The 20,000-nt window shown below is 38.6% G+C and overlaps 1 protein-coding gene across 1 annotated transcript in view; it reads left to right on the plus strand.

Moving 5' to 3' along the window:
• The window catches only part of LOC138363276 (autotransporter adhesin BpaC-like), a 123,501-nt gene that overhangs the window by 103,464 nt on the left and 37 nt on the right, over window positions 1-20,000 (plus strand). Inside the window, exon 5 of the mRNA XM_069322286.1 lies at window positions 17,949-19,484. Within this exon, the coding sequence (XP_069178387.1) occupies window positions 17,949-19,484 (1,536 nt within the window). The remainder of the gene's footprint in view (window positions 1-17,948; window positions 19,485-20,000) is intronic.

A 20,000-nucleotide genomic window follows, 5' to 3' on the forward strand; every position in this document is an offset into this window, starting at 1 on the left:
AGAAAATGCTCAATACATATTTTTTTCTGGGATTACCATCCATAACAGTAGCTACGTGATAATCAGTTACGGTGGATGAAGAACACATCATGTAAGCATTAAGAGACGGTATATTAAGTACACGTGATGCAAGCATTAAGAGACAGTGTATAAAGAAGACATGATGCAAGTATTAAGAGACAGTGTATGAAGAAGACGACGCAACCATTGACAGACGGGGGTATGAAGAAGACGACGCAACCATTGACAGACGGGGGTATGAAGAAGACATGATACTAGCTTTAAGAGACAGTGTATAAAGAAGATATGATGTAAGCATTAATTTATCATCTCAGATCAAATCATAGTTTTTACCATAAACGTATGGTCTTATTCACAAACATAAAGAAAACAAGCGAAGCTTTACCAATCCCTACTCTGTTGAGGTCAGCTGCATACTAAGTGGCTAGTGAAAATTTTATCTTAATTAGTAACAAAGATGAAATATGTATATGCTAAATAACTCTGGTGAGTTTCGACGTGAGGGACTTTATTTACCAAGATTCCAATGGATGCTTTGTGAAAAACCTTTAGGACGAACTCCCTAAAAATGACTAAGGTCTACCTTTATTCACCATTATGGAAATGACTAAACCCTTCGCTAAGGACAACAAATAATCCATTAGCTTTGTTTTTCATGCTTTACTTTTCCCTAATTAAACCTCACATCTGCAATTTGCAGTGTGCGAAGTCTGCTAATGTCACATTTGTAAATCAGGATAGAAAAATATTTTATAATCCTAAACCAAGTACGATTTTTTTTAATAATTTGGTGCTTCACTTCATGGAAAATATGACACAAAATATCTCGTATATTGAAGTATTTTGATATCAGAGAGGCTCTTAACCTAGATTAAAAAGAATTATGTTTATTATAAATTTGCCTACTCTACTGGTGAATGTTTTTACTATATTCCCTGCAGAGAATGTGATAAGGTGTACATTGGTAAATTTGAGAAATCTTCAGAGAAACATATTAGCACTTGTTCAAAGTTTGAAAGGGCCAAAAATCTAATTTAGTGGAATGGTTGAACGCAATTAGCCTTATAAAGATAATATTATTGAATCGAGCAAAATTTTTTACAAAGATAAATTCCCTGAAAATGCTCCAAAATATGTATGAAATTGATCCATTTCTGGTATCAAAGATCGCATCTAGAATTATTTATAATTCTTAAATAGACCCATTAAATGTAACTTTCTCCGGGAAGTAAACAAGGATTGACAGATTAGGTCAATATTTTCTTGTTGGATTCGTTTTCTTTTCAGATGTTTAGTAATCAAATTTCAAACAGGTATCCAGCTAAGAAACTGATCACAATCACAATCTTCTAACAACACGTTGTGTGTTTCTTGGATGAAAATTTCAGTTAGAAATTTTACCTTACATCTAGTCGGATGGTAATAAACGAGACAACAATTTAGAGTAAATAATAATGTTCTGGGAAGTTTCATATCACTTTTCTTGATATAACGATAATAAAAGTCTTGAATTAATGGTCAGTTTCCTCACTAATGTGATGTCTGTCTGCTTGTCACTATCGAGTCAATCAAATGTCTCGTCATCAACCTTATATATAGCACATAAATATATGTTGTGCGCCATCGAAATTGTTTCTGTAACAGAGGGAATTAATCTGTATTACTTAAGACAAAGCGTATATATTTAATGGTCAGAAATGTTGGTTTAAATAATATCATGTGATTCTGCTTGATTCCTTCCTGGATTGGCCTTGTGTGGGTGCAACTATGCATCTTTCTGACGAAACTCTTCATGGAGCACAAATATTAAACTATTTTTATATCTCCTTCGGTTTTTTACGTTTAATATTCCTTGCTGTATTGACATACTTTCAGGAAAATAATGTAAAACCATTTGGGGAAAGCTTAGGATTTTTAGGGCTTTTGGCACATTAGAAATTGAAGTTCTCGCTCTGCTGGGCACTATAGGCTCCTCTTTATGATGTCGCTAACTTCAATGCGTCTTAAACTTCTACCCCTTTTTACTCTTGGATTGCCACTTGATGATTTGTGATCGAAGTTTTACCGTCTTTTTGCATTTATGTTAATTTTCATAAAGAAGAGCTTTATCGCTCACATTCATGTTTTCTTTCATCACTGAAAAATTCGTATTTTTTTTCAAAGATCGTTAATACATGTCTCAATAGAAAGGTGAATAAAGCAATCCACAGTAATACTATCTCCACCAACTGCCGATATGTTTTCTTTACCTAAATCTGAGTTTCAATACCATGTTGTCTCAGACCTTGGCTACTGTCCAATGCTAAAGAGAGGCGTGTCTCTTGATTTACCTTCTAACGAAGTCTAGTTGGATAAACTAGGATACGTCCTGCATTCTCCTATATACGTTACCTATTTATATGTTGTGCCTATGAACTATCAAAAGAGGGAAAAGTCACTAAGGGCACAACAATAGTTATCTCACCCTCCAGAAAGTACACTTTATTCTTAAACGTAGGCCTGATCTAAAGTAAACTCATACGTGCTTACATACACCTATAGGTGTAACACCCACCCGATGTGACACCCTCATCTGTCCTATTGTCTTCAGCGCCTCATTGTAAATTGTTGCTTTGGTGCTATTCATTTCTAAAGAAGTATATTGCTATATAACGAGAGCAAATTTTCTTAAATTCTCGTCAAGTTTTCATTCAGTTATTGTTTTGTCGTCATCCTCTTACCGATTCCTTAGTTATTTTCCAAAACAATATGAATAGTGGGGGAGAAATTGAAATACCAGTCCTAGAGAAAATTTATGGCTTATTGGAGGCCATTATTAAAAAATAAATTTATATTATTATCTGGCAATGAATCTAAATATTACTTACACACAGAAACACAATACCGTGATACATGATATGAACAAATCCACAAGGGCTGTGATGAGGGTTCGAACCTACGTCCGGGATGATCCCAGATGCGCCTTACTCGACTGCGCCACGACATGGTCACGATCATGTCGCGATGAATTCAAATTCTCTCTCTCTCTCTCTCTCTCTCTCTCTCTCTCTCTCTCTCTCTCTCTCTCTCTCTCTCTCTCTCTCTCTCTCTCTCTCTCTCTCTCTCTCTCTCTCTCTCTCTCCCCTCTCTCTCTCTCTCTCTCTCTCTCTCTCTCTCTGCTTCTCTATCTAACTATTTATATATCTATCTTCCAATTCACCCCCTCCCCGTTTTTTCGTTATTTTCCTCCCTCCTTTCATGCTGCTCATTTCTCATTAATTCCTTCTTCCACCTCCTCCTCTTCTCCACTCTCCTTTCCTTTCCCCTTTCTCCTCCACATGTCTTTCTTCTTCCCAATTTCCCTCTCCCTCTCACTCCTCTTCTCCATTTTTTCTCTCTCTGAGAACATCCAATCCTTTCAAAAGCACTGCGTAATTACAACCTTTTTTCTGTTGTTACTTTGATGCAGCATTCAAACAATGAAGTAAAAAAACGTTGTTACATTGTGTGCAATTTGTGAGATAACGAAAACCTCTGAAAAACTCTTTGGAAAACAGAACCCGCATTTCAGACTTCATCAGAGTCTCTAAGATCCTGAATAGAGGATGATCCTTCATATAGAGGGGAATGAGAGTAGACCCCGACCCCCCTAAACCACTCCCTAAACAATCACAAATAACCATATATAAAATTTTGTGAATGTAGTTGAAGCGACTAGATTTCTAACTCGGCCAGACAGAAAAACCAACAATTTATTTAACTGATATAGATGGCATTTGCTAATTCTTGGACTGAACTGACTTGGGTTACAGATTTTTGTAACAAAGTACCAGGTAACATAATTGATGTGGGACCACTGGAGTATATATGCATAGTTTATATACATATATATATATATGTCGTACCTAGTAGCCAGAACTCACTTCTCAGCCTACTATGCAAGGCCCGATTTGCCTAATAAGCCAAGTTTTCATGAATTAATGTTTTTTTCGTCTACCTAACCTACCTAACCTAACCTAACCTAGCTTTTTTTGGCTACCTAACCTAACCTTACCTATATATATAGGTTAGGTTAGGTTAGGTAGGGTTGGTTAGGTTCGGTCATATATCTACGTTAATTTTAACTCCAATAAAAAAAAATTGACCTCATACATAGTGAAAAGGGTAGCTTTATCATTTCATAAGAAAAAAATTATAGTAAATATATTAATTCAGGAAAACTTGGCTTATTAGGCAAATCGGGCCTTGAATAGTAGGCTGAGAAGTGAGTTCTGGCTACTAGGTACGACATATATATATATATATATATATATATATATATATATATATATATATATATATATATATATATATATATATATATATATATATATATAAATATATATATATATATTTATATATATAAATATATATATATATATATATATATATATATATATATATATATATATATATATGTCGTACCTAGTAGCCAGAACTCACTTCTCAGCCTACTATTCAAGGCCCGATTTGCCTAATAAGCCAAGTTTTCCTGAATTAATATATTTACTATAATTTTTTTCTTATGAAATGATAAAGCAACCCTTTTCTCTATGTATGAGGTCAATTTTCTTTTATTGGAGTTAAAATTAACGTAGATATATGACCGAACCTAACCAACCCTACCTAACCTAACCTAACCTATATTTATAGGTAAGGTTAGGTTAGGTAGCCAAAAAAAGCTAGGTTAGGTTAGGTTAGGTAGGTTAGGTAGACGAAAAAACATTAATTCATGAAAACTTGGCTTATTAGGCAAATCGGGCCTTGAATAGTAGGCTGAGAAGTGCGTTCTGGCTATTAGGTACGACATATATATATATATATATATATATATATATATATATATATATATATATATATATATATATATATATATATATATATATACATATATATATATATATATATATATATATATATATATATATATATATATATATATATGTGTGTGTGTGTGTGTGTGTGTGTGTGTGTGTGTGTGTGTGTCGTACCTAGTAGTCCGAGATCCGAACCGAGTACGTTATCCCTACAGACAAAAATCAGAAGATACAATTCACGATTTACTATAAAACCAAAAAAACGGCCAACCTACTCATGAGAAACTCTCCAGACACAAAGCAGAACGCTTTAAAAGAGACCAACGTCGTCAATGCCTTCAAATGCCCACTTGGGGACTGTTAGCCTCAAAGAACAAAGAAAAACCTCAATTAATGCCCAACTATATTCTACCCACTTCAAGACTCTGCACCAATACAGAAGCATCAATAAATATGGGCCGATAGGCTTTTTGCAGTTACTTCCATTCTTCCCTTTAATTTACCCAATATATACCCATTGTTTCGTGTTCTGTCTTGTGTTGAAAGTTTTGTTCACCTCATCCAAAACTGTTGTAACATATCACCTCACCCAAATGCAGGTATATAAGATGAAAGCTGTTTAAAATTATATCAGAGTAGAACTCTGTTTGTGTTTGCAGGTTATAGTTGTGTGTGTGTGTAAACTAAAGTCTTTGAAAATGTAATAAGTTATTACGAAACGCGTTCAAGTGTCGCGTCAGACTAGAGATAAAAATGAGTTTTGGAGAATTGATTTTTCAATTACCATCGACAGTAAAAAGAAACATAAGAAATATTGAGAAAATTCGTGATTGAATTATTAATCTTACTTTTTCGGTCTTATTTAATAATATATATATATATATATATATATATATATATATATATATATATATATATATATATATATATATATATATATATATGTATATATATATATATATATATATATATATATATATATATATATATATATATATATATATATATATATATATGTCGTACCTAGTAGCCAGAACTCACTTCTCAGCCTACTATGCAAGGCCCGATTTGCCTAATAAGCCAAGTTTTCCTGAAATAATATATTTTCTCTATTTTTTTTCTTATGAAATGATAAAGCTAGCCATTTCATTATGTATGAGGTCAATTTTTTTTATTGGTGTTAAAATTAACGTAGATATATGACCGAACCTAATCAACCCTACCTAACCTAACCTAACCTATCTTTATAGGTTAGGTTAGGTTAGGTAGCTGAAAAAGGTAAGTTAGGTTAGGTTAGGTAGGTTAGGTAGTCGAAAAACAACTAATTCATGAAAACTTGGCTTATTAGGCAAATCGGGCCTTGCATAGTAGGCTGAGAAGTGAGTTCTGGCTACTAGGTACGACATATATATATATATATATATATATATATCCTCCGCCATCTGAGGAGCTGGAGGAACTCGACAACCTATGATAACCATCTTTGTAACCTATATGTAACTCCTTTTTTTGTAACAAAGTTCAAATAAAGCAAATATATATGTGTACATACAAAAGAATGGGGGGGGGGGGTAGGAGAATATAATATTAGTGTTCAGTGAGATACAAATGTATTATCTAAGTAAATATAAAACACAATCACTAGTGCAAAGAATACACTTTTATCTATATATATATATATATATATATATATATATATATATATATATATATATATATATATATATATATATATATATATATATATATATATATATATCTTGTTCTGTCTTGTGTTGATGAAATTAATACCCTATTAATACCACATCTTGTTCTGTCTTGTGTTAATGCCACATCACCCCTTCCACCTCACTCAAATGTAGATATAAAATCGGAGATGCGCAAGTTCTATTCAGTTGTGTATTTGTGAACTAAAGTCTTTGAAAATGTAATAAGTTTTACGAAACGCGCTCGTGTCGCGTCAGACTAGAGATAAAAATGAATTTTGGAGAATTGATTTTTGATTTACCTCCAACAGTGAAGCGAAATGTACGAAAGATTGAGAAAATTCGTGTTAGAATTATTAATCTTACTTTTTCGGTCATATTTAATAATATATGTCTACAGGAAAGACTGCTACCAAAATATACTAATATATATATATATATATATATATATATATATATATATATATATATATATATATATATATATATATATATATATATATATATATATATATATATACATATATATATTTATATGAGTGAATTTTGGTTGATGTTTATAGGAGCTGCATAGCATGGTCCAGCAGGCTTTCTGCCGTTTCATAGATTTTTATTTTCTTATGTTGATGTGCAAAAAATAATTTCAATATAATTTTGTGTCAGTAATGTGTACTTTTGCCTCGCATAACAGACATATGTGGCTATATCTGGGGTTAACTTGAATACGTAAAAGTGTATTCTTTGCACTAGTGATTGTGTTTTATATTTACTTAGATAATACATTTGTATCAATGTCAGACAATAATAACTCTTTCCAGATGGTACAAAATGCAAGAGTGGCCTTGGTTCTACAATATATCAACGTTAGTTTAACATTAAATCAACGTTGATGCCGTTGATTCGACGTTTATCTGGGACAACGTGGCTACTGCATAGCAGTACCAGCGGCACTCGTGAAAAGTTGCTACCAAAGGATGTCTTCTGCACGATAGAAAAGCCCTTCAGATAACTGTTTGTACCAAGAACGTCATCTCTCAATGTCTATATACAAATCACTTTTTGTTCTTTCAACTTATTTTTTTCTATCTTTCCCTCCTTCCATCATTTCTCCATCTCTTTACCACCTCCTTTTCACCGAGCACCCCAGTGGTGAAGGCTAAAAGAAGACACAACTTGTGAGGATGTTGATATTGTGAGTTGACTCAACAGCTGATGGTCGCCCAGGAGGGCGAGAGGAAATGCGGGCTTGTGTACTCTTTGACTTTTTGAGGCCAACTTTGGTAACAAACTATCTGTCTGCTTGTCTTTCACTTGCTTTATCTTGACATTGGCTAATTTATATACTACCTACTATATATATATATATATATATATATATATATATATATATATATATATATATATATATGTCGTACCTAATAGCCAGAACGCACTTCTCAGCCTACTATGCAAGGCCCAATTTGCCTAATAAGCCAACTTTTCATGAATTAATTGTTTTTCGACTACCTAACCTACCTAACCTAACCTAACCTAACTTTTTCGGCTACCTAACCTAACCTAACCGATAGAGATAGGTTAGGTTAGGTTAGGTAGGGTTGGTTATGTTTGGTCATATATCTACGTTAATTTTAACTCCAATAAAAAAAAATTGAGCTCTTACATAATGAAATGGGTAACTTTATCATTTCATAAGAAAAAAAATGGAGAAAATATATTAATTCAGGAAAACTTGGCTTATTAGGCAAATCGGGCCTTGCATAGTAGGCTGAGAAGTGCGTTCTGGCTACTAGGTACGACATATATATATATATATATATATATATATATATATATATATATATATATATATATATATATATATATGTATGTATATATATATATATATATATATATATATATATATATATATATATATTTCTAGTCTGACGCGACACGGGCGCGTTTCGTAAAACTTATTACATTTTCAAAGACTTCACAAATACACAACTGATTAGAACTTACGTATCTCTGCTATTATATCTACATTTGAGTGAGGTGGGAGGGATGATGTGGCATATAGTGACGTGGCATTAACACAAGACAGAACATGAGGGGATATTAATAGGGTATTAAAAGTATCAACACAAGACAGAACAGAAACAATGGGTATTGAATAGAAGTGTTTGTAGAAAGCCTGTTGGTCCATATTTCTTGATGCTTCTATATTGGAGCGGAGTCTTGAGGTGGGTAGAATATAGTTGTGCAATAATTGGCTGTTGATTGCTGGTGTTGACTTCTTGATGTGTAGTGCCTCGCAAACGTCAAGCCGCCTGCTATCGCTGTATCTATCGATGATTTCTGTGTTGTTTACTAGGATTTCTCTGGCGATGGTTTGGTTATGGGAAGAGATTATATGTTCCTTAATGGAGCCCTGTTGCTTATGCATCGTTAAACGCCTAGAAAGAGATGTTGTTGTCTTGCCTATATACTGGTTTTTTTGGAGCTTACAGTCCCCAAGTGGGCATTTGAAGGCATAGACGACGTTAGTCTCTTTTAAAACGTTCTGTTTTGTGTCTGGAGAGTTTCTCATGAGTAGGCTGGCCGTTTTTCTGGTTTTATAGTAAATCGTCAGTTGTATCCTCTGATTTTTGTCTGTAGGGATAACGTTTCTATTAACAATATCTTTCAGGACCCTTTCCTCCGTTTTATGAGCTGTGGAAAAGAAGTTCCTGTAAAATAGTCTAATAGGGGGTATAGGTGTTGTGTTAGTTGTCTCTTCAGAGGTTGCATGGCTTTTCACTTTCCTTCTTATGATGTCTTCGATGAAACCATTGGAGAAGCCGTTATTGACTAGAACCTGCCTTACCCTACAGAGTTCTTCGTCGACTTGCTTCCATTCTGAGCTGTGGCTGAGAGCACGGTCGACGTATGCGTTAACAACACTCCTCTTGTACCTGTGAGGGCAGTCGCTGTTGGCATTTAGGCACATTCCTATGTTTGTTTCCTTAGTGTAGACTGCAGTGTGGAAACCTCCGCTCTTTTCCATGACTGTTACATCTAGAAAATCTCTTTTTTGAGATTTGATAAAAAAAATGTTACATCTCTTTCTAGGCGTTTAACGATGCATAAGCAACAGGGCTCCATTAAGGAACATATAATCTCTTCCCATAACCAAACCATCGCCAGAGAAATCCTTGTAAACAACACAGAAATCATCGATAGATACAGCGATAGCAGGCGGCTTGACGTTTGCGAGGCACTACACATCAAGAAGTCAACACCAGCAATCAACAGCCAATTATTGCACAACTATATTCTACCCACCTCAAGACTCCGCTCCAATATAGAAGCATCAAGAAATATGGACCAATAGGCTTTCTACAAACACTTCTATTCAATACCCATTGTTTCTGTTCTGTCTTGTGTTGATACTTTTAATACCCTATTAATATCCCCTCATGTTCTGTCTTGTGTTAATGCCACGTCACTATATGCCACATCATCCCTCCCACCTCACTCAAATGTAGATATAATAGCATATATATATATATATATGTATATATATATATATATATATATATATATATATATATATATATATATATATATATATATATGCGGAAAATCCACAGAGAAATATGAAATGAGGTGGAATCCACAGATTCTCTGTGGATTTTCCGCATGGTGGAAACCCGCACCATTTCCGCAAATGGTGCGGGTACCACCTCTGGTGCAAATGTGGGAACCCATAGCCTCAGAGAAGAAAATAACGAGTATTCAGAGAAGACCTTGTGGATTCTCACTGAACAGTAATATTTTCTTCTCCTACCACCCCCATTCTTTTGTATATAAATACACACACACACACACACACACACACACACACACACACACACACACACACACACACACACACACACACACACACACACACACACACACACACACACACAGCTGTCTGTGGGCCTCGTTGCCTGGTGGATAGCGCGCCGGACTCGTAATTCTGTGGCGCGGGTTCGATTCCCGCACGAGGCAGAAACAAATGGGCAAAGTTTCTTTCACCCAGAATGCCCCTGTTACCTAGCAGTAAATAGGTACCTGGGAGTTAGTCAGCTGTCACGGGCTGCTTCCTGGTGTGTGTGTGTGTGTGTGTTTGTGTGTGTGATGTGGAAAAAAAGTAGTTAGTAAACAGTTGATTGACTGTTGAGAGGCGGGACCAAAGAGTCAGAGCTCAATCCCCGCAAGCACAACTAGGTGAGTACACACACACAAACACACACACACACACACACACACACACACACACACACACTCACTGAGATTAAGGATAGGGGCGGAAGGATTCACTACAAATGACAAGGAAGTGTGTGAGGAATTGAATAAGAAATTCCAGGAGGTCTTCACCTTAGAACAAGGAGAAATTCCAGAGGTAAGTGAGGGAATAGCTAACCAGGAACCACTGGAAGAGTTTGAGATTACCAGTGGGGAAGTAAGGAAGTGTTTACTAGAGTTGGACGTGACAAAGGCTATAGGCCCAGATGGAATCTCCCCTTGGGTTCTAAAGGGAAGGAGCAAGAGAACTGAGCCTACCACTCTCCATAGTGTATAACAAATCACTGGCAACAGGGGAACTGCCAGATATTTGGAAAGCAGCTAACGTAGTCCCGATATACAAGAAAGGGGATAGACAGGAGGCACTGAACTACAGGCCAGTGTCCCTAACCTGCATACCATGCAAGCTGATGGAGAAGATTGTGCGAAAAAAACTAGTGGAGCATCTGCAGCGAAGGAACTTTGTAACACAGCATCAACATGGGTTCAGGGATGGCAGGTCCTGCCTCACAGGGTTACTTGAATTCTACGACCAGGCAACAAAAATAAGGCAAGAAAGAGAAAGGTGGGCAGACTGCATATTTTTGGATTGTCAGAAAGCCTTTGATACAGCGCCACACAAGAGGCTAGTGCGAAAGTTGGAGATGCAGGCTGGAGTGAGAGGGAAGGTACTCCGGTGGATAGAGGAATACCTAAGCAACAAGAGACAACGAGTCTGTGTGAGGGGTGAGGTCTCAGATTGGCGAGACGTCACAAGTGGAGTCCCGCAGGGGTCAGTCCATGGACCTGTACTGTTTCTGGTATATGTAAATGATCTCCCAGAGGGTATAGATTCGTTCCTCTCAATGTTTGCCGACGATGCAAAAATTATGAGGAGGATTGAAACAGAGGATGATAGTAGGAGGCTACAAGATGACCTGGATAGACTGAGTGAATGGTCCAACAAATGGCTGTTGAAGTTCAACCCGAGTAAATGCAAAGTAATGAAACTAGGCAGTGGAAACAGGAGGCCAGGCACAGGATACAGAATAGGAGATGAAGTACTTAATGAAACAGACAGAGAGAAAGATCTAGGAGTTGATATCACACCAAACCTGTCTCCTGAAGCCCACATAAAGAGAATAACGTCTGCGGCATATGCGAGGCTGGCTAACATCAGAACGGCGTTCAGGAACCTGTGTAAGGAATCATTCATAATCTTGTACACCACATATGTAAGACCAATCCTGGAGTATGCGGCCCCAGCATGGAGCCCGCACCTTGTCAAGCACAAGACGAAGCTGGAAAAAGTCCAAAGGTATGCCACTAGACTAGTCCCAGAACTAAGAGGCATGAGTTATGAGGAAAGGCTGCGGGAAATGCACCTCACGACACTGGAAGACAGAAGAGTAAGAGGGGACATGATCACAACCTACAAAATCCTCAGGGGAATCGACCGGGTAAACAAGGATGAACTATTCAACACTGGTGGGACGCGAACAAGGGGACACAGGTGGAAGCTGAGTACCCAAATGAGCCACAGAGACGTTAGAAAGAACTTTTTCAGTGTCAGAGTAGTTAGTAAATGGAATGCATTAGGAAGTGATGTGGTGGAGGCTGACTCCATACACAGTTTCAAATGTAGATATGATAGAGCCCAATAGGCTCAGGAATCTGTACACCAGTTGATTGACGGTTGAGAGGCGGGACCAAAGAGCCAGAGCTCAACCCCCGCAAGCACAATTAGGTGAGTACAATTAGGTGAGTACTCACACACACACACACACACACACACACACACACACACACACACACACACACACACGACCGGGTAAACAAGGACGAACTTTTCAACACTGGTGGGACGCGAACAAGGGGACACAGGTGGAAGCTGAGTACCCAAATGAGCCACAGAGACGTTAGAAAGAACTTTTTCAGTGTCAGAGTAGTTAGCAAATGGAATGCATTAGGAAGTGATGTGGTGGAGGCTGACTCCATTCACAGTTTCAAATGTAGATATGATAGAGCCCAATAGGCTCAGGAATCTGTACACCAGTTGATTGACGGTTGAGAGGCGGGACCAAAGAGCCAGAGCTCAACCCCCGCAAGCACAATTAGGTGAGTACAATTAGGTGAGTACACACACATATATATATATATATATATATATATATATATATATATATATATATATATATATATATATATATATATATATATATATATATATATGAAAGGTTGCATGATTGGATAAACCATAGATCACTAAAAACTTATAATTGACCCAGCCAGGATTCGAATCCATGATGTCCAGGATCACCCCAAAACACAGTATAATGACCACACCGCAGCATTGATCGTCTAAATAGATGCTCAATTAGGCATGGATAACCTTATTATACTTTGCCGGATAACTGGTGGGTTTTAAGGGGGTGTCACAGATGAGTGATGGTTCCTTTGTTCCATTGAAGGGAGTTGGATTCTATTGAGAACCACAAAGATTTAGTGGAAATAAAATGGTCGCTTCAGATTCCACAGAGTTTCATCAGAGGATCATAGTATTCTGAAATCGGAAACTGACTTGCAAAACTCATGTTCTGATGTCCAATTTGTGCTCTGGGACTTACAACACTTAAATTGCGCAACCGTGTCGGGAACGTCCAGATTCCTCTTAGTACCTCATCTTTTATAACATATTTATTATTGTCATCTGGTTTATATATGTTTTTTGGGAGCGTTAGAGTATATAACACATTAATAGAGTCGTCAATGTCTCTTAGCTAGCTTTAAAGATAACTATTTTGATAAATTTTAAAACAAATTTACAAAATAAATATATAATTAATGACTATCCCCAACTAATCACTATAGCTCTAAAATTACATATATTTACATTTATGCATCAACTCAGATTAGATGGACACGATATGGGCGTGATTTACGGGAATCTGGTGACAGTGCTGTGAGGTGGGGGGATGGTACGAACTGTGGGAGGTGGATGAGGTGGTACAGAACAAGTGGATGAGGTGGTACAGATCAAGTGGATGAATGGCACAGCATAGGGGAAATTGATCGGTATTACATGCATTAATATAAGTAGCTTATATTCTTGCGGCTGCTTGTGTTTCTTGGGGACGTGAAGTAGGTAAACGGGCCAGACACGAAGCGTTTTGCTTTTTTGCAACGCTTTTCTCCGGGCCCCTATTTTTTTCCATCAACTTCGGCGACCAAGTTGATTGTAAACCCCAAGCCAATGCAGAGATAGGATCCAATGGCCCCTGCCTTAAAAACACAAGCAGTTGCAAGAACATAAGCTCTTTATGTTGATGTATGTAAATACCCTATAAATTTTTCCTATGCTGTGCCATTCATCCACTTGTTCTGTAACACCTCACCCGAAAAGAATATAAGCCTATGCAAAAGTATGGCAATTTAATATCTGAGAATGTAAGGAGTGACTTTGTGAAACGCATATATATATATATATATATATATATATATATATATATATATATATATATATATATATATATATATATATAAATATATATATATATATATATATATATATATATATATATGTATGTATATATATATATATATATATATATATATATATATATATATATATATATATATATGTATGTATATATATATATATATATATATATATATATATATATATATATATATATATATATATATATATATACATACATACATATATAAATAGTATATATATCCAAATATCAATTTTGGAGAAGTGACAATTGACAATTTACTATAAAACCAAAAAAAACAGCCAATCTACTTATGAAAAACTCCCCAGACACCAAGCAGAACGCCTTGAAGGAAATCAACGTCGTCTATGCCTTTAAATGCCCACTTGGGGACTGTAAGCCCCAAAGAACTCAGTATATACGCAAGACAACAACGTCTCTTTCCAGGCGATTAACAATGCATAAGCAACAGGGCTCCATCATGGAACATATAATCTCCTCTCACAACCAGACCATCACCAGAGAAATCCTAACAAACTACACAGAAATCATCGATATGTACAGCAATAGCAGGAGGCTCGACTTCAGCGAGACACTACACATCAAAAAATCAACACCAGCAATCAACAGCCAATTAACGCATTACTGCATTCTACCCACTTCAAGACCTCGTATGGGCCAATAGGCCCTCTGCAGTTACTATCATTCTTATGTACCCACTTCACCCAATCTCCACCTCACAAAAACTTTTGTGTCACCTCACCCAACACCTATATATAAAGCAGGATTAAATATGCCATACACAGAGCATGAAGTGTATCATAAGTGTAGTGTTAATTTGAAACAAGTCTTCGAGAATGTAAGAAGCCCTTGCGAAACGCTTATAGGCGTCAAAAATATAAATGAATTTTGGAGAGTTGATATTTCAATTACCCTCAAGAGTGAAGAAAAACATAAGAAATATTGATAAAATTCGTGTTGGAATTATCATTCTTACCTTTTCGGTCATATTCCACAATATATGTTACCAAGAAAGACTGCTACCAATATATATATATATATATATATATATATATATATATATATATATATATATATATATATATATATATATATATATTATTCACTACTTGCCCAGCACAGCCAGTGTGATTACAGGGACAAAAAGTACGGCTTTAATCTCAATATATTTCAATCCGATGAAATAATATTCAACGGCAGAACAGTTCGGTGTCATTTGAAATTGACCATAAATATCGCGCAAATTTATTGCCGATTTGACTTGCAAAATAAACTACTTTCCATCTGTTAAGTGTACCTCAGTGGTGTTTTCAATGTGTTATTTCTGTTCAATTTTCATCCGAATTGAAAACCAAAATAAAGGCAACTTGCGCAGTTGGTGCTATGGATTAGTTTATTTTATATTGTTAATGAAAGGGAAAATGTGAATAAATTTGTCATATATTCTCTAGAGAAATGAATCTGCGAAAAACGACCAGCATTTTTGTTATTCATTAACTGAGAGAAGCGTGGATCACAATTGATATTTACGGCGGCTGTCAGCGAGCGCACCTGAACTGTCTGACTGTTTAGGAGTGACTGGTAGGGAGGACCGGGGGAGTCATGACCTTTGGTAAGTGAATGGAGCAATGTGAGTAAGGGACTGCACTGGAGGGACGCGACTGATGGAATGTGACACGCGGTGAATAACTGGGAAATGATTGGTGGTGAATGATTGAGTGGACTGGAGGGAACTATGAGGTGACTGGTGGTGAGTAACTGTAAGGTGACTGGTGGTGAGTAACTGTGAGGTGACTGGTGGTGAGTATCTGTGAGGAGACGAGTGGTGAGTAACTGTGAGGTGACTGGTAATGAGTAACTGTGAGGTGACTGGTGGTGAGTAACTGTGAGGTGACTGGTGGTGAGTATCTGACTAGCAACCCCACACAGTGCTGGCCACACCTCCACACAGTGCTGGCCACACCCCCACACAGTGCTGGCCACACCCCCACACAGTGCTGACCACACCCCCACACAGTGCTGACCACACCCCCACACAGTGCTGGCCACACCCCACACAGTGCTGGCCACACCCCCACACAGTGCTGACCACACCCCCACACAGTGCTGGCCACACCCCCACACAGTGCTGGCCACACCCCCACACAGTGCTGGCCACACCCCCACACAGTGCTGGCCACACCCCCACACAGTGCTGGCCACACCCCCACACAGTGCTGGCCACACCCCCACACAGTGCTGGCCACACCCCCACACAGTGCTGGCCACACCCCCACACAGTGCTGGCCACACCCCCACACAGTGCTGGCCACACCCACACACAGTACCCTCTCCACCCCTCCAACACCGCGCCGGACGCCAGTGTGGGAAGCCGCACCTGTGGTGCTCCTAACAAAACATTTTTCTCACCTCAACACAATTTACAGACAACATGGAAGATGTGCACAGTAGCCAGTGATAAATAACGAGGCATAATAGAGAAAGATGAAAGAAATATTAACACCGTTTGATAGCAGATAAATGTACGAGCACTCGATAACGTCGATGGTATTAGTTAGACCGAACAAATGGTGATACATTGTGATAAAAGACGATAAGTTGTGGTAAATAAAGAACAAACACTTGTTTCAGATGGAAGAAAATGTTTGATAGAAATTAAATTTGTTGACATCTGAGATAAACAAATAAAAATGTTTGTGTTGTGCCGTTTTGTGAGGGAGAGTGTGTGTGTGTTTGTGTTTGTTTATGAATGGCTGCGGAGGATAGGAAGGGTTGATTGTTTGATGTTTGTTGCTGTTTGTATGTTAAGGGAGAGGGGACGGGTTGTATGTCTGGAGAAAGTCATAAGACTCTCCCTCTTCCAGGACCCCGGTCTACTCTCCCTCTTCCAGGACCCCGGTCTACTCTCCCTCTTCCAGGACCCCGGTCTACTCTCCCTCTTCCAGGACCCCGGTCCACTCTCCCTCCAGGACCCTGGTCCACTCTCCCTCCTCCAGGACCCCGGTCCACGCTCCCTCTTCCAGGACCCAGGTCCACTCTCCCTCATCCTGGACCTCGGTCCACTCTCCCTCATCCTGGACCCCGGTCCACTCTCCCGCCTGGACCCCGGTCCACTCACTCTCCCTCCTATATAAGCCTAACTGGCTTCATACCCCTCACAAAGGGTGACGATAATCATCGGTGACTGTAGAGGACTCAGCCCTCAGATGGACCATTCATTTGTTTGGGCGTGTTCCCTACGTCAACTATAACAGTTTGTCGGGTGAATAATTCTTGGTCGAACTCCTAGTGCAGGCTGTGGGTACTCCTAGTGCAGGCTGTGGGTACTCCTAGTGCAGGCTGTGGGTACTCCTAGTGCAGGCTGTGGGTACTCCTAGTGCAGGCTGTGGGTACTCCTAGTGCAGGCTGTGGGTACTTCTATTGCAGGCTGTGGGTACTCCTAGTGCAGGCTGTGGGTACTTCTAGTGCAGGCTGTGGGTACTCCTAGTGCAGGCTGTGGGTACTCCTAGTGTAGGCTGTGGGTACTCCAAGTGCAGCCTGTGGATACACCTAGCGTAGGCTGTGGATACTTCTAGTACAGGGTGAGGAATCTCCTAGTGCTACAAGTGTATCACCTAGTACAACTGGTGATACATCTAGTGCTACTGGTGATACACCTAGTGCTACAGGTGGTACACCTAGTGCTACAGGTGGTACACCTAGTGCTACTGGTGATACACCTAGTGCTACAGGTGGTACACCAAGTGCTACTGGTGGTACACCTAGTGCTACAGGCGGTACACCTAGTGCTCTTGGTGGTTCACCTAGTGCTACTGGTGGTACATCTAGTGCTACTGGTGGTACACCTAGTGCTACTGGTGATACACCTAGTGCTACAGGTGGTACACCTAGTGCTACTGGTGGTACACCTAGTGTTACTGGTGATACACCTAGTGCTACTGGTGATACACCTAGTGCTACAGGTGATACACCTAGTGCTACTGGTGATACACCTAGTGCTACTGGTGATACACCTAGTGCTACAGGTGGTACACCTAGTGCTACTGGTGGTACACCTAGTGTTACTGGTGATACACCTAGTGCTACTGGTGATACACCTAGTGCTACTGGTGATACACCTAGTGCTACAGGTGATACACCTAGTGCTACAGGTGGTACACCTAGTGTTACTGGTGATACACCTAGTGCTACTGGTGATACACTTAGTGCTACTGGTGGTTCACCTAGTGCTACTGGTGGTTCACCTAGTGCTACTGGTGATACAGCTAGTGCTACAGGTGATACACCTAGTGCTACAGGTGGTACACCTAGTGCTACAGGTGATACACCTAGTGCTACAGGTGATACACCTAGTGCTACTGGTGGTACACCTAGTGCTACAGGTGGTACACCTAGTGCTACTGGTGATACAGCTAGTGCTACTGGTGATACACCTAGTGCTACTGGTGGTACACCTAGTGCTACTGGTGGTACACCTAGTGCTACTGGTGGTACACCTAGTGCTACTGGTAATACACCTAGTGCTACAGGTGATACACCTAGTGCTACTGGTGATACACCTAGTGCTACAGGTGGTACACCTAGTGCTACTGGTGGTACACCTAGTGCTACTGGTGATACACCTAGTGCTACAGGTGTTACACCTAGTGCTACAGGTGGTACACCTAGTGCTACTGGTGGTACACCTAGTGCTACTGGTGATACACCTAGTGCTACTGGTGATACATCTAGTGCTACTGGTGATACACCTAGTGCTACTGGTAATACAGCTAGTGCTACTGGTGGTTCACCTAGTGCTACTGGTGGTTCACCTACTGCTACTGGTGGTTCACCTAGTGCTACTGGTGATACAGCTAGTGCTACAGGTGATACACCTAGTGCTACTGGTGATACACCTAGTGCTACTGGTAATACACCTAGTGCTACTGGTGGTTCACCTAGTGCTACTGGTGATACAGCTAGTGCTACAGGTGATACACCTAGTGCTACAGGTGATACACCTAGTGCTACTGGTGGTACACCTAGTGCTACTGGTGATACAGCTAGTGCTACTGGTGATACACCTAGTGCTACAGGTGATACACCTAGTGCTACTGGTGATACACCCACTGGTGGGTTAATTTTGTTACTACATCTATTGACGATGTTGTGAGACTTATTGATGATGATGTGACACATATTGATGATGTTGGTACACCTATTGATGTTCATTCACTTTTAAGTAATGTTGCACCAACTGACGAAGCAGGTACACCATATGATGTTACTACATCAACAGTTGATGTTTTACACCTTCTACAGTCACATTCACTAAAACTTTTAGAAACCCATTCCTTAATGCTTTACAACCATTGTTCACGTATAATAATAATAATAATATTAATTTTTATTTAGGTAAGGTACATACATAAAGAGATTTTACAAAGTTTGTTGGCTTTATAGATAGAGCTAGTACATGCAATGCCTAAAGCCACTATTACGCAAAGCGTTTCGGGCAGAATCTTGTTATGTTGTAATATAATCTTAAGTAATCTTAAGTAATCTTAAGAATCTTAAGTAATTTTACATGTTATCCATCGACAGATTCATAAATAATTTCTTTGATTTATTCTTACATATTAATATAG

Source organism: Procambarus clarkii, chromosome 10 (genome assembly GCF_040958095.1).
Source record: "Procambarus clarkii isolate CNS0578487 chromosome 10, FALCON_Pclarkii_2.0, whole genome shotgun sequence".
Lineage (NCBI taxonomy): Eukaryota > Metazoa > Arthropoda > Malacostraca > Decapoda > Cambaridae > Procambarus > Procambarus clarkii.